Source organism: Ascidia mentula, chromosome 5 (assembly GCF_947561715.1).
Source record: "Ascidia mentula chromosome 5, kaAscMent1.1, whole genome shotgun sequence".
Taxonomy (NCBI): Eukaryota; Metazoa; Chordata; class Ascidiacea; order Phlebobranchia; family Ascidiidae; genus Ascidia; species Ascidia mentula.
The window spans coordinates 17,688,559-17,702,647 of NC_138570.1; the positions used below are offsets into that span (position 1 = coordinate 17,688,559).

Here is a 14,089-nt window from a genome sequence, read left to right on the forward strand (position 1 = left end):
TCACACAAGATAAAACTTTACGTGTGATGTGATCAGTGAAGTGTGACGTTTTTGGCGCACTGTAAATTTCGTAATTCCTACAGTTTAACGAAAAGAATGTGATTGCTCTTTTGCCCCAAATAAACGGATTTGCTCTGTTATTGGGGCAGTATATCCCTTTTGTTGTGTCGATTTATGCTACAAAAATTCAACATCGTGTTATAGTTTACGTTAGTGATAACAATATTGTCATCAGTATTAAACAGCATTTTGAATCTAACTTACATTACGTTGACATACGTGCCCCTTTGAAGCAGGCAATACCAAACATGCACATAAAAGCTATCTGTTGCTTTTTAACAATCAAATTTATATTTTTAACTACAGTTGCAGACATTTGACAACAAAACTAAGAAGTGCATCAACTGTTTGATTAGTTTTTTCATTAGCGACAATAGCTGAGTTTCGTGAAATATCACGAGCATCAATCCCACACATCAGCAACCCGATTTGACAAACAATTTTGTTTCTGCTTCTGGACAACCAAAGCCTAAAAATTACTGCTTAACCTTACGCTAAATATTTTCAGCTACATTTCCAAGAATATTTGTTATAAATCTATGGCTAACTATAGCAAAGGAACCAATAAACAAGTTGCTTCACAGCAAACTTGAAAGATAGCACAAATTCAGTTCCTTATTTACTGAATCCATGGCGACGAGTTGAAAGGTCAGGGTTCCGCTCTACCGAAGATTTTTTAAGCGAATAACGTAATGTGTTTTTTTTTTAGCAAATAACGTAAACGACTTACAATAACCTTGCGTCGTAACAAGTATATTATCAGCACAGCAAGCAGCAACGCACGGCACCTCGATCACGCATAGGAAAAACTTTGGAAGGAGAAGTGCAGGAAGCAGACAAACGCAATCAAGCGTGAGACTTTTTTCACACAGGAGAAAGCAATATGTATTAATTTAAAGGAAAGCATTTAAGGAAAAGACAGACTTGTTTCTATGTAAGATAATTTTTATAAATCTTTTTTACAAATCGCACTCATAGATGTCACATGAAAAATAACTATTAATGAAAATGATTTATTCTTACGTACGGGGAAACCCTGAACGGTGTTCGTAGATTCAGATTTTAACTTGATTGAAGTTATGGGAAGCAAAAATTAAAAATGGATATAAGGACATGCTTCGTAAGTATTTTTGAAACTTTTTCGTGTGTTTTGACGTGTATAATATATTTGTGATTTTTGGAAAAAAAATTTGTGACATAGGATAAAATGCACGACCCAAGCTTTTTTCCTGTCAAAAAGCAATTTGTTTTTCTGAAATCATGTGTTAGACACCCAAGGCCTACTAGACATGAATTACAATTTCTCCTATCCCGTACACTTTTACCAGATGGAAAGAAAGTCTTAAAATGTTTACTGATTATCTGCACAAAAAAGACCCAATGCATTAACATACGATAAGTGTTTGTTATTCTGCAATTCATCCTCACAATCAAAAGTCATACAAAAAATATCCAATCTGTTTTCACCAGTTTACATTTTTTTGATAAAGTTAACCTGTGTTTATTTGTAGTGCGACAGTTGGTCCATTATCAGGATAATCCAAACAGACATTTGTGGACTCATCATTATGCTCAGGCAGCATTTGATCGTGCCGGTGATGCATTTGTTAATGTGGGATTTTTTGGAACAGATGAAATGTCAAAGAAAGTTTTCTTTCTTGTGTATTTGGAGTACATGAAACAGACAAGAGATTTAACAGTAAGTCAAATATTCCGTTCAAACACTTTGAATAAGCTAAAGTAGGGTACTGTCAAACATATTAGTTTTCAACAATGCAGGTTGGTGTCTAGTGATGTTGTTGAACATCAAATATCCATGTGAAAACATCCATTAATAATGTAAAACAGTGGCCCTGTCTAAAGTTCACTTATGGTTGACTCCATTGCTGAAACGCCAAAGTTCATGAGGGCTTTATTGATTTTTGTGTTTAACAGGCACCAACCAATGCAATCTTCCAGCGATACAAGCTGCACTGTTATGCAAAAAACTTTCCCATCAGACAACTTGATAGAATAACTGGTCTCTGTTTGCAGGAAACCCCATTTGTTGTCCAATAGAGGATGATCAGCTTGTAAGTAGAAGTAGTAAAATTTGAATTTGCATTAAGCATTAAGAAGTACTAGTTTTTTTACTTTGTTTATTTTTGTTGCATTGATTTGCAAAAATAACTGATGTATTTACAAGAGATGCTTATTTTCAGAGATTTTTTTTTGTCATCACTTCCATTTTTTTGAATGTTTAAAAAAAATATTTTGAATCAAGAGATCTTGGTGTCAAAAAAAATGTGCAATCAAATCTTCATATCTTTATAATTTCGTATTTCCATTACAATTCATATTGCTGATTTTGTGGTTAGATAATATGTAAATTGTGTCCACAATGTCCACATTTACATTTTTAATTTTCCAGTAAATATTTTATGCCTTGAAGACAGTTATATTGATTTTGTGTCATTCTAAACTTCTTACTCACAACTAGTAAATCTACCAAAGTGTTTATGTGCACGATAACAAGTTTAAACATAAAGAATATAAATAAGCACCATCTATTTTATTTTTCAACCAGCTTCGTTGTTTTTCTATGCTGACTCTGGAGTTGAATCAAAAAACATTTAGTTCAAACAAATGTATTTTGCAATGTGCTGGTGCCATGGCTTCCACTTTTGTTATCAATGTGCTAGAGGAGATTACAGAATCGGATTTGTCCCACTTGAAGGTTTGGAGAAGTTTGTATGTTCAAAACATTCCACAGAATAAAAATTACAATTGGATTAATCTATTAGTATATGACTTAATATTTATCCTTTAGTATTGAACCCATAATCTACCCTTAATATTTTACAAAACTTTGAAAAATCGACGCCTATGATATCATTTATATATCAAATTTATAATTTATCAAAACCACTTGTGCATATTTTTTTGTATCTGTTCTGTTTATTCTCAGGTGTTTGTGGATTATGCAAAGAAAATTCAATGGTATGGATTCACTTCTATATTGCAGGTATAATAAAAATATGTCAAACACATGTTATAATATGTGATATATACGATACATTCAATGATATTGGAAACAAAATTATTTGTAATTCACAAGTTTTCTGGTTGCATTGTAATAAATTAATTATAAATGTTTCTTTTTGCAAGGAATTGGTTTTTGTCATCCATGAATATGGACAAAATAATGACTATCTCAGAACAGTTTTGACAAAATATTCCACCTCAGAATATTCCTTTGATCTACTTTCTGTAGCATTTAATAGCTGTATGTGCTACACTCTGCCTTCAGTCAAGGATGTTATGCACTCAAAAGGTTGGTTCTGTGGCGTATATTTCTTTGTTTGAAAAAAGCCATAATATTGGAAAGCTGCAGACAGGGTGTGTACATGCACTGTTTTGACCCGTAAGGTAAGATCCGTTTGGCCATGGTGCTTTTTTTCACATATATTGCATTGGTGTTTTTGCCTTTATCACTATCGGTTACCAAGCAGATCTGTTTGGCCATAGTACGCTCCACAGTGGTTCTTCGTCTCTGTTGTTCGGTACTCAGTATAGGGTACCAAACAGATCGACGTTCACCGAAAGGTACCACAAAGTGGAAATTAGTGTGCCCGCTAGTGTAAAAGCTAGCACAGTGCCACTGTCAACAGCTGCACTGATGAGACCTCGAAACAGTAATGTACACACCCTGTCTGCAGCTTTCCAATATTTCTATGTTCTGATACAAAATTTTTTTATCATGCACGTATTTGCATTGTACACGTCCTGTTCAAAAAGTTGTTCCACTATTTGTGCATTAACTTGCACTGGAATTTAATAAAAAGATTCAAAATATGTAAAACTATAGTTATAAATGGTATCGTTGGCTTACAAATTGCATATTTGTAATTTGTGGTTTTGAAGATCTTCCTGTCAACTACATGAAGGTGGTCTGCCAGTTTGGTTACAAACACGTTTGCCCTGAGAACAGAAGAAAAAGCTTCGCACACTGGACAATGTCAGAAAGAAATGGAAAACAAACTTTTAGACGGATCGAGCGATACATGAAATCCATGAACGACGGAAACTATGATCTGGGAAGGCTTTATTTGGAGGTTGGTTTTCAATTGTTGTGTGGTAGTATGTGATGCTCTGTATGAATTGTACATTTCTTGACATATAGATTCTTTGGTTTAGTTTTTGCAATGTTTAATACATTTACTGCATGATTAGTTAATGTTTCTGTCTTAATCACGCAACTTACCTCTTTTCACTTCTGTTTAGAATCCTGTTTTGATTTTTCCCCATTTCTGACATTATAAAGATTTCACCTCATAACTGATTCTATTCCAACTTTTGGTCACTTAATTACATTTACAACTGGTTTTGACGCAGGACACAGCCCGACATGAGTATTTTCATGCCATTGAGCTTCAAATTGAAGACTACATCAAAAGCATAACAGAAGTGTGTGTGTAAAGTTATTCTTTTACCTGTATTTAAAACATTTCATAATGGTCATTGTAAGATTGACCTCTAAATGTTTGCCTAAAATGTGATAAGAAATGTTAGAAAACTTGTGCAGTATTTTCTCTTTTACTGTGCATTATTGTATGTGGTCTTACATCATAACTAATGCTGCAGGGTATCAGGACCATGTCAGTTGACACATCATATGAAAACATTACCTCAAATGCTCAGGATTTTATATTTAAAAAGTACGAAGATTTTATAAAAATACAAGACTTCAGACACCTTGGTTGGTATCAAAGTGGTATCAGTGCATTGGGAACATACACAAACAGTTACAAGATAATGTTTGAGGATGACTTTAAAAGAAAGCTGGTAAGTAGTCGATAAACTTTATTTGATTGTAGTGTAATTTTTACATGCGAAAAGTTTAGATTGTCACCTAAAATTTTATTTAGGTTGCGCTAAAGCGTGTTACAAACAACTACAAACAGCTACAACGGAATGACGTGAAACTGAGCCATGTAAGCAATTACTGCTTGGAATGAGAAAAATGCCTCGTTTATGGATGGTTTTCTTTTACTAACATTTATGTGAAAAGTTTGTTAATGTTTGTTAAGGAATGAAATCTTTGTTACATCCTGATGGTGCTCAAGATTGTGAAGATGTGCTAATTATTTTTTTAACTTTTTAATTTTGAAAGGTTTTAAAGCAAACGCAAAGCACTCATGACACACTACCAGTTAATGGAAGCAAAACAGTAAGATATAGGGATTGGGAAAAACTTTAAAAATAAATAACTTGTTCAACTCTGTGTTCCCTAAAATTGAATAAATATTACCATAGATTACGGTAATACAGTCACATCTCTTCAGACTAAATAGCTTTGCCACCCTAAATTTAACCTTCATAAACTGCAGCCTTAGTTCAAAGCACGAAATAGGCACAAACCTTCATAATTTATGGCTTTATGTTTCAACCCAAAATGTATATGGAAGACTAAAAGGCTGCTGCCTAATGGTTATTAGTGTTTGATGACATCCTAATAATATTGATGACATCATTAGTCATACGTGTGACACACCCTACTTTAACATGACAAACTGATATTAACAAAGTCATGTATTTTGGAAAAGAGGTGATTTTTGCTTGACTTGTTCATTGCTCCGTTATACATTTGTTACGTATATTTTCCTACTATCTTTCAAGTTATTGAAACTATGCACCCCCCACATCATATCCTTTTTTATGACACTGCATATTTTGTTCACACTTCTACATAAATATAACAGTTTGGAATAAATTTATTGTTCTTCATACTGGGTCATTATTTATTTTCAGTCGGGTGAAATGGATGCAATTTTTTCAAAGGCTTTGGAAATTTATCTGAGTAAAATGAAGGTAAATGCTTTGGTGATTGTTATAATTTCAAGATGGTGATTGTTGTATGTTTGTTAACAATTAAATGCTATCTGATGACATTAAAACTTGACGCTTTTTGCAGGAAAACGAATGCACATGCAAAGATGATGTTTTTCAGCAACATTCTTTGGCGAATGATGAAGCAAAACAACATCTTGAGACAGCTTTAGACCCAAAGTTTTCTCAAGTTGTTTGGGGTGAAAAATGCTATTCTTTGTTTTTGTTATATTAATGTATACTGGTTTTAACATGGCAAAAGTCCTCGAACAAAATTAGTAGTTAGAAAAGAGTCGTTCAATTATTGTCAGATCAACAAATGCTGAATTTCAATTTGACTTTGCAAGAAAAAAGAGATGCAATTATCAGTGAGATTGAAAGTGCAAGAAAACAAGAGGTAATCATGAATGCCTGGAGTTATTCTGAATTTGATGTGCACCATTAGGCAAAAGTATTGTGTTCTAATACATGGATTGTTTTAGAATGTAATGCACTGCTTACAATCGAATGCTGTTAGCAGCTACAGGGAAAGCATGATGGTGAGTTTCCTTGTAATGTTGAATCAATCAATTTACTATATTTGTGGAAACTTGTGGCAACTATTTAAACTCTATTTTAAGCTGATTTAAGGGAAATACAGAAAAAAAATTATACTTTGTTGGTCAATTTGTTGTGACTATTATAATATTTATTCATTTCAGACATTTGTATTTTGCTGTTTTCATTGAACCTGTTTTGTTTGTGATTTAGGAAGCTCTATTTGCAATGGAAGAACCATTTGAAGAATGCCATAAGAAATGTTTGAAGTCTGGAAAAAGAATTCTCTCTTCGTCGCAACTTTGGGCAAATGCAACGTTGAGGAAACAAATGGAAAGTCAGTTTATTGAAAAGGCGGAGGAGGAAAAATCTTTCCTCGGAAGTTATTTTAAAGTAATTGTTTTGATTTTGTAAATACTTCACAAACACATTGTTAATCCTAATACCACAGTTAGCAATTAGGATAATTGAAATTGCATGTGGGTTTGTGCATTAAATTTTCTTGCATAGCAAATATTTTTTTGTGTTTGATAAAAGTTTTATTTTAGAGGAAACACGATGCCACCTACTTTGAAAATGAAAAGAAGTTAGCAGCGAAATACCATGAACTTATGGATAACGGGGTAAGAAAACTTGAAACTGTTGTTTGTTTCACTTCCAGTCATCATTTACATATTCACACCTCAAAGCGAAGATTTGTTTATATCTTAATATTTCTTACTAGATGTAAAACTTAGTTTTTATTGTTTGTTTGTTAATTATTTACTGATGAAATGTACAATGATTTCGTAATTGATAAAACAACATAAGTGCATGACACTAAAATGTTGTTAACGAAAATCGTTTGCAAAAACTGTAGATCATTCTGAACAAACATAACATCAAGTGATTCAATCACATTTTCATACAAGGACAAGCAGAAGTCAATTTGTAATAAACATTTCAAATGCACATTGTTTTAGATTTTGGAATTGGAGAACATCCAAAACTTTAAAGCCTTACATGGCCGTGCAGTGAGTCAAGCTTATCAACATCTGAAGTTAAGCAAGAAGTTATCGAAAGAAAACGGTGAAATGTTGAGAGAGAGTTTGACCCCGTTCAAAGAAAAATACCTTGAGATGTTTGAACTTAATCAGGTAATTACAGCAAAATGGTTTAGGTTTTTTATTACACTGTTTCAACTCATAAGGTCTCATCAGTGCTGCCATGGCAAGATTGTCCACACCACGTTGCACTGATAAGACTTGATAGGTTGAAACAATGGCCATCTGTATGCAGCTCACAAAATTCATATTATTGATCCCCATGCTCATTTATTTTATATGCACAAAAGCCATAATATTCAATGAGAGCTGCAGACAGGTGTACACACTGTTTCGACCTGTAAGATCTCATCAGTGCATCTGGTGACTGTGGCACAAGGCTACATTTGTTTGGCCATATTGCGCCCAACGTGGTTTGTCTACGTTGATTGGTAACTAGTTTGGTACCCAACATATTGACAATTGACTAAAAGGTACCACAAAGTGGAAATCTGTGTGCCTGCAAGTCTACCAGCTAGCCCTGAGCCCGGCGGGCCACACGGACTAACCTTGTGGACCATAGTTTAGTGACCCCTGGCGTAGAGTTACTTGCCCTTAGTTAACCTTTTCCTTTAGTTATCATGGATCTGCAACATTAACTAGAGGATGTTGTGTCAATATCTGGGTTTTGATGCAGATCTGCATCTTGTGTCTCTCTTGATTCCAGTGTGAACACACCAGCTATGATAAATTATCATTGAACATTTTACTTGATCTGTTACTCTATTTGTAGGAACTTAAAGCAGCAGAAGCCAGGTTAAAGGTATTGGAGGACCAAAAGCTTGCTTCTAAGAAGGTAGAAAAATGTTTACTGTGAAAAAGAATTTTGCGGTCGGTTTTACTTTGTGTATTCAGTGCTTATTTTAACACACTTAGTTGATGTATTGGAATACCAACAATTTTGTAATGTGTTGCGAGATCTATGATTGGAAAACAAACATGTGATGCAACTTTATGTTGAAAGAAATGCTTTTGTCAATGCAGTAATTCTGCACACAACTGACAACCATTAAGTTAGATTATGATCAGTTTAACGAATCCATTACTTTAGGCTGTGGATTGTTTTGTTCCTCCGAGCGAACTGACGTTTTCCATGGACAAAATTATTGACAACGGAAACTTCAGGCTTGTTAAGAAGGCGTGGAATGACATGCATGGAAATGTAACAGTGCAGTACATTAACATAGAGGACGGAATATCGACCGAACAGCAGATGGAAACGTAAGTTTGTAAATATATTGACACGGTTTGGGATTTTAGTCTCAGTAATTGAGCTGGTACGTTTGTTGCAGGTTGACGGAGGGCGTCTCACTATCCCGGTTGGCTAATCACGATCACGTGATCCGCGTACTCGGTCACACTCGCCAGGGAAACGAGTTCGGAGTTTTGTTCGAGTACGTGGACGGTATGGACATCCTCCCCTTCCTCCAATACACCAGAAAGAAGGATTTCTGGCTCCCTCCCCTGGCCAACCTCCGACTCTGTGCCGATATCGCATCTGCCATTCACTTCCTCCACTCCGATCCAATCTTTAGAGTCGGTGACATCACGATTGATGACGTAATGATCACGTGTAGCCTTCGTGCCAAAGTGACGGGGTTTAAGATTGGTAAATTTATGGAAGGCAACGAAAGTCGTGGGAATGGTGCCGCGTCCCTTGCAAAGATAATCGCATCTATAATCCTCCGGGAGAAGTGGAGTGGTGATGAGGATTGGGATCGGATTGCGGAGGAGAGCATGGCGTGCGCAGAGACCCAGGAAGAGCGGAAATTATGTTGGGCACTGGAGGATGAAATCCGACTCTGTCAAGGGGAAAGTCCCTCGGTCGCTGAAACACGAAAACGTCTCCTCATGCGCTTGGAATCCTCTGATGACGGAGGTTTTACTTCTTCGGATGAGCGCACAACTAAGCTCTTAGAATACCTCCTGGATGCCATGAGAGAGCTCGACTTTTTAAACAATTGATGACAATGATGTCCTTCCTATTCTTTAACCTGTGTGTTTTTGTGAGCCAAAAAATGTTGACTTTACTCTGGTACCGTTATTGCTCCACAGATATCACATCCGAAACTGTTTGATTTATTTAGTTGAGATGTGGGTCATATTCGTGTTTTATAATTTCCAGTGGTTGGGTTTGCCTCCATTATATGTGTTTCCAATATAGCCCACATATGACGTATCCCAGTTGTAATCCATTACTGCACTTGGACGACTTTTCAGACCTAAACTCTCTATTGTGTGTTCGGGATTAAATGCGTTGACACTTTATTTTTGTTTGTGGAGTTCTGTTGTTTGCAGTAAAACTATGTGAGTGTGAAGGATTGTTTGTTTTCACAAAAGTTAACCAATCTTGCTGACGGTATTTATGCAAACATGTTATTAATCACCGACACAAACCTCAGTCCCATTTATCAAATTTCAAACCGCTGTGTAGATAACGACTTCTCGGGTTGCACTGAAGGCCGCATCTCTGTATTTCTATGGAAAAGACTTTCTTAGGTGGGAAATGCCCTTCTCGAACTCTGTCCTGCGTAACAGAGTAAAATTATGTGTAACAATGCAATGGGTCATGCATGGGCGCCAGTGTTTTGGTTAAATGAGCGCAGATGAACAGGCTGTTGTCAGGGCGATTTTCGGCGTGTTTGGGGCAGTTTTACTATGGTTTTCAGGGTTATTAGTCAGGCAGTAAATTGGTAGAGGGTGCTGTTGAACATGTAGCTGAAAAACTACCCAAATATTGATGTAGATTTTGTGGAAAAATGAATCACAGAAAGTATGGTCAATTTGTGATTTTCTGTTAGTCCCGACCCTTGACTAGGAATTCTGGCCAAATTTATAATCGAGATAACTACTTTAACTGCTCCCCGGGGGGCATTTTGACCCTCTGTTGGCCATTATTTTGGCCAAAAAAGTGAAGGTTTGTTTTGTGAAAAAATGAATCACAGAAAGTTACCTCCATTTGCGATTAAGTGAAGCCACCAACCCTCCTCTGCACAATTCATTAAGAATTAGATGTCTTGTAACTGTTTTTCGTCGTCGCCTGGTATTGATGGAAATTCACCACGTGTTCAGGCTCCACTGTTTTGTTTTGGTTGTGGAATTCGGTTGCCCTTTGTCAAATTCGTGCGTTCAATTATCATTACGACATCACAACTGCCTTTTGCAAAGTATTTTATTTTACAAACAAAACCCATGCATCCATGTATCATTCCTAAAATATTCCTGGTTACATCTGTCAGAATTTGCGCTTGACAGATAACTTGTGTTACTGGGATTGTTTTACATCATAGGAAAAAACCTAAATCGGTTTAATTTGAAACATATCGAAGTTATCATTTATCGAATTGCTGATGAGACACTTGAAACATAAACATGCACTTAACGCTTTTAATTGGGAAAAATATCTTGGTTAAATCTTCATCTCAACATTTCCCTAAATGTAAATATAGGCTCGAAAGCTGTTGCAAAAGAAAGCATTATGAATTACGTGGAAATGTCTCTTTCTTTTTCCGCTATAAAAATAGTCTGCAAAGCGTTACAATAAAAATATTTACATGCGTTAAGCTCATAGCCTATAGGTAAAGAATCACAGTTGTTATTTGATGCTTCTATTCAGCAAGTCAGGTATTCATGTCTAATTGATACACGTCCATTCCACGAAATTGGAATCAATCGTAACTTCACAGCTTCAACAGGTTTCTCGAAAATGTTGGTCACCTTCGTGTCCTGATCAGTGTTGCCATTGAACTCCATAATTACGTCGATACAATGAGTAGCGAAAAAAAGCGAGGCATATATATGTATATATAAATACCGCAGCCTTAATATAACAACTTACTACAACTTTTCCGTCACTTCCTGTCACTAGTTTCGAAACTAAAATTGTAAGCAAATTGAAAAAAAACGTCGCTAGCGCGCGACCCATATAAAAAAAAAACCTGATCGGATTTCGTGCCCAGGATGTCTTGGGTTCAAATCCCGGTGTGGTCAAAGGAAAAAAATAATCACGATTTAGTGCTCGTCGGTGTAGAGTTGTCCACATCGTGGGTGACCTCATGATACTAAACTGTATATTTGATCCAGGATTTTTCAAATCTTTTGCGATGTGGGGCGTGTTTGTTTCATGAACGTTTGCTTGTTCGGCGGACGCTCGACTCGAAAAGATGCCACGAAACATCGAAATATAAAAAGGAAAACATAACGCGGTTGGTTATGTGTTGCGAAATTGGAAGTTGTGTTTGTGGGCGTGTGCCGACTGCGGTACGCCGATGCTTTGAGCTTTCCCTGCCCTCACGTTTGTGTTTAATTAACTGTGTGCTACAACGCACGTGTTCTGTTTTAGTGCGTGGTATACTGTTTTCTTGTGACCTTTTTCAAATTAACTTGTTTTCATATATTATTTTTGCAATGGTTAAAATGCGTTGCGTGTGAGTTTCGATTGTTACTTTTCAGGTGACAATTTTATGATAACCTTCAATCAAGAGAGGCTGACTGCGGTACATTTATGGTGCGACATTTATTAATCCTGTATCATGCTGATAATTTTAACTTGTAAAGTGTGATTGCTTTGTGGATTTCCGTTGAACCTCAGAGCTTCAACGACCACTAGCTGACGCTACAGAGAGTTGGTAAGAAAGGTTGCATGATCTTAGGCGATCAGCAAATAAATCACGGAACACTTATTCCGTAATACTTGCGGCCAAAGCTCCCAAAACCATTTAATGGGTGATATAGTATTTTTTTACCACTTACTTAATTAAACCGAGGTTATCCCTGATGTTGAATAGAGTGAACTTAATCAGCAAAATTTCACAAACAAATATATTTGACGAAACGTAAAAGTGTAAAAAAGCATTGATGAACCTAAAACATTGCAAAACGCACAAATGAAGTGATTGGCAAGAATGTTTTTCCCAGATAGAAACATTTTTTTCTGTTTGCTTCAAATTAGGAACAAAATCTCCCTGTATGAAAGTTCATCACAACAGGGTTTGAAAACAAATTCGAAACAAGATCAAAATCCATTTTCTGGAAACCAGAACTGGTTTCTGTAACACCCACGAATTTTGATATTTACACATTTCAGTCGCGCATCAAACTTATTCGATTTTGGACCAAATCTTGTCCGCATTCTCTGACTGTGGTAATACGTTCGAATAATATTAACCCCAAACTTCCTGAAACAATTCTAGATAAATTGGTGCAGTATTCAGCAATTCTTGCCCATTGAAGAAATTGTAATACAATTTATTATTGATCTCTAAAAAGGGTCTTCCAGGCATTCGTCGGCACAGTCGACCATTCCAAGTTCTGCTGAGCTTTCATTACTGGTTTTAATGATTCTATCCAAACCAGCCGAGGTGGAAGGTCCTAATTCCACCTTATCTTCCCACGTGGGATTCCAACCGTCGTTATTGGGTGTTTTGGGCGTTGGAGGTTCGGTGGGAACCAGGTAGCTGCTAAAATACAGAGGGTGGAATTATGAGAAGGGCGCACTGAGAGTATATCAGCCCCATATCGGTAGTTTTAAGTTATAATGTAAAATGTAATTTAATTCTTATGCACGTTGTAGGGAAAGCAACTGTGATGATGTAGCACTTTCTATGTATTTTGACCATGAAAAACCCACCGTTTGTGAAACCGTTGTTACTTATTATTCGGTTATAAATCGTAAAAAATTGATGAGGGCAAAAGAAGTGTCAAATTCCTAACAAACGATTTAGTCGCTTTGGGGTTAATTGGATGATATGACGATAAATGTAAGACCAGTGCCCTGCATATATTGGTGTCAGGTGAAACCTAGTTAAAAAATCATCTAATATTCTTGTTTAGGATTCACGAACGACAGTCCTGACAACAACATATGGGTCGACAAATGGGAAACGGAGAGAATTCCTAGATTCGTTCCTGTCTGACGTGGTACAGCGCAGAGACAATAAAACACTGTGTCATACAACTGAAACTAGTGACGTCAATTGATACCGCGATCTGTTGCTGAACAAGATCGATAATTTCTCCCAAACCCGAACGCATTCTGCTTCGACAACAAACGTAAGCGGTTGGAAGCAAATAATTCGTGAAAGGTCTCATCTGTTAAAGTACACGTGTCGTAGCGATGAGTAGACATAACCGACCTGTTACATTGAATTTCCCGGAACGTGTAGGTATCGAGGGCGTCTTTTTCATACAGTTCCCTGTGTGAGCACATGTGTAGAATCTCCCAAACTGTCAGAGAGCCGGTAATCTGCCATGGGAAAATATGTTAATCTGGTTTGTGGATTGAACTGAGCGTTGTTGCTACCATGCAACTAATAATCACATAAACCATTAATACTCATTTGTTTATTTTAAATTTCGTGTTATTAGAAACATGTGAGCACCTTTGTCATTCTTTGACAAATAATATGAACAAGTAGTGCCCAACCCTGCCGATCGTCAGGTTTAAATAGGATTTTCACGGTGCATTACCACGTATAAACGATCATCGGCCTGACTTGTGTACGTTAAAATGCCACCCACTTCGAAAAAGCTCAGAAGTGTAA

The 14,089-nt window shown here is 36.4% G+C and overlaps 1 protein-coding gene and 1 pseudogene across 2 annotated transcripts; both read left to right on the forward strand.

Annotated features, from left to right (window-relative positions):
* The window catches only part of LOC145902168 (SCO-spondin-like), a 196,756-nt pseudogene that overhangs the window by 41,803 nt on the left and 140,864 nt on the right, over positions 1 to 14,089 (forward strand).
* LOC145902172 (uncharacterized) lies at positions 1,049 to 9,865 on the forward strand. 2 transcript variants are annotated; one of them, XM_082990042.1, is made up of 21 exons: positions 1,049 to 1,180; positions 1,572 to 1,759; positions 1,996 to 2,132; positions 2,627 to 2,776; positions 3,008 to 3,064; positions 3,208 to 3,373; positions 3,964 to 4,154; positions 4,435 to 4,506; positions 4,684 to 4,884; positions 4,968 to 5,033; positions 5,213 to 5,269; positions 5,851 to 5,910; positions 6,014 to 6,128; positions 6,240 to 6,325; positions 6,411 to 6,467; positions 6,679 to 6,858; positions 7,014 to 7,088; positions 7,428 to 7,601; positions 8,281 to 8,343; positions 8,599 to 8,768; positions 8,840 to 9,865. In XM_082990042.1, the coding sequence occupies exons 4-21, from the start codon at positions 2,642 to 2,644 to the stop codon at positions 9,510 to 9,512; spliced, it is 2,598 nt and encodes an 865-aa protein (XP_082846168.1). In that variant the 5' UTR covers positions 1,049 to 1,180; positions 1,572 to 1,759; positions 1,996 to 2,132; positions 2,627 to 2,641; the 3' UTR covers positions 9,513 to 9,865. The 2 variants fall into 2 exon arrangements, with proteins under 2 accessions (XP_082846168.1, XP_082846170.1); XM_082990044.1 differs by lacking the exon at positions 5,213 to 5,269.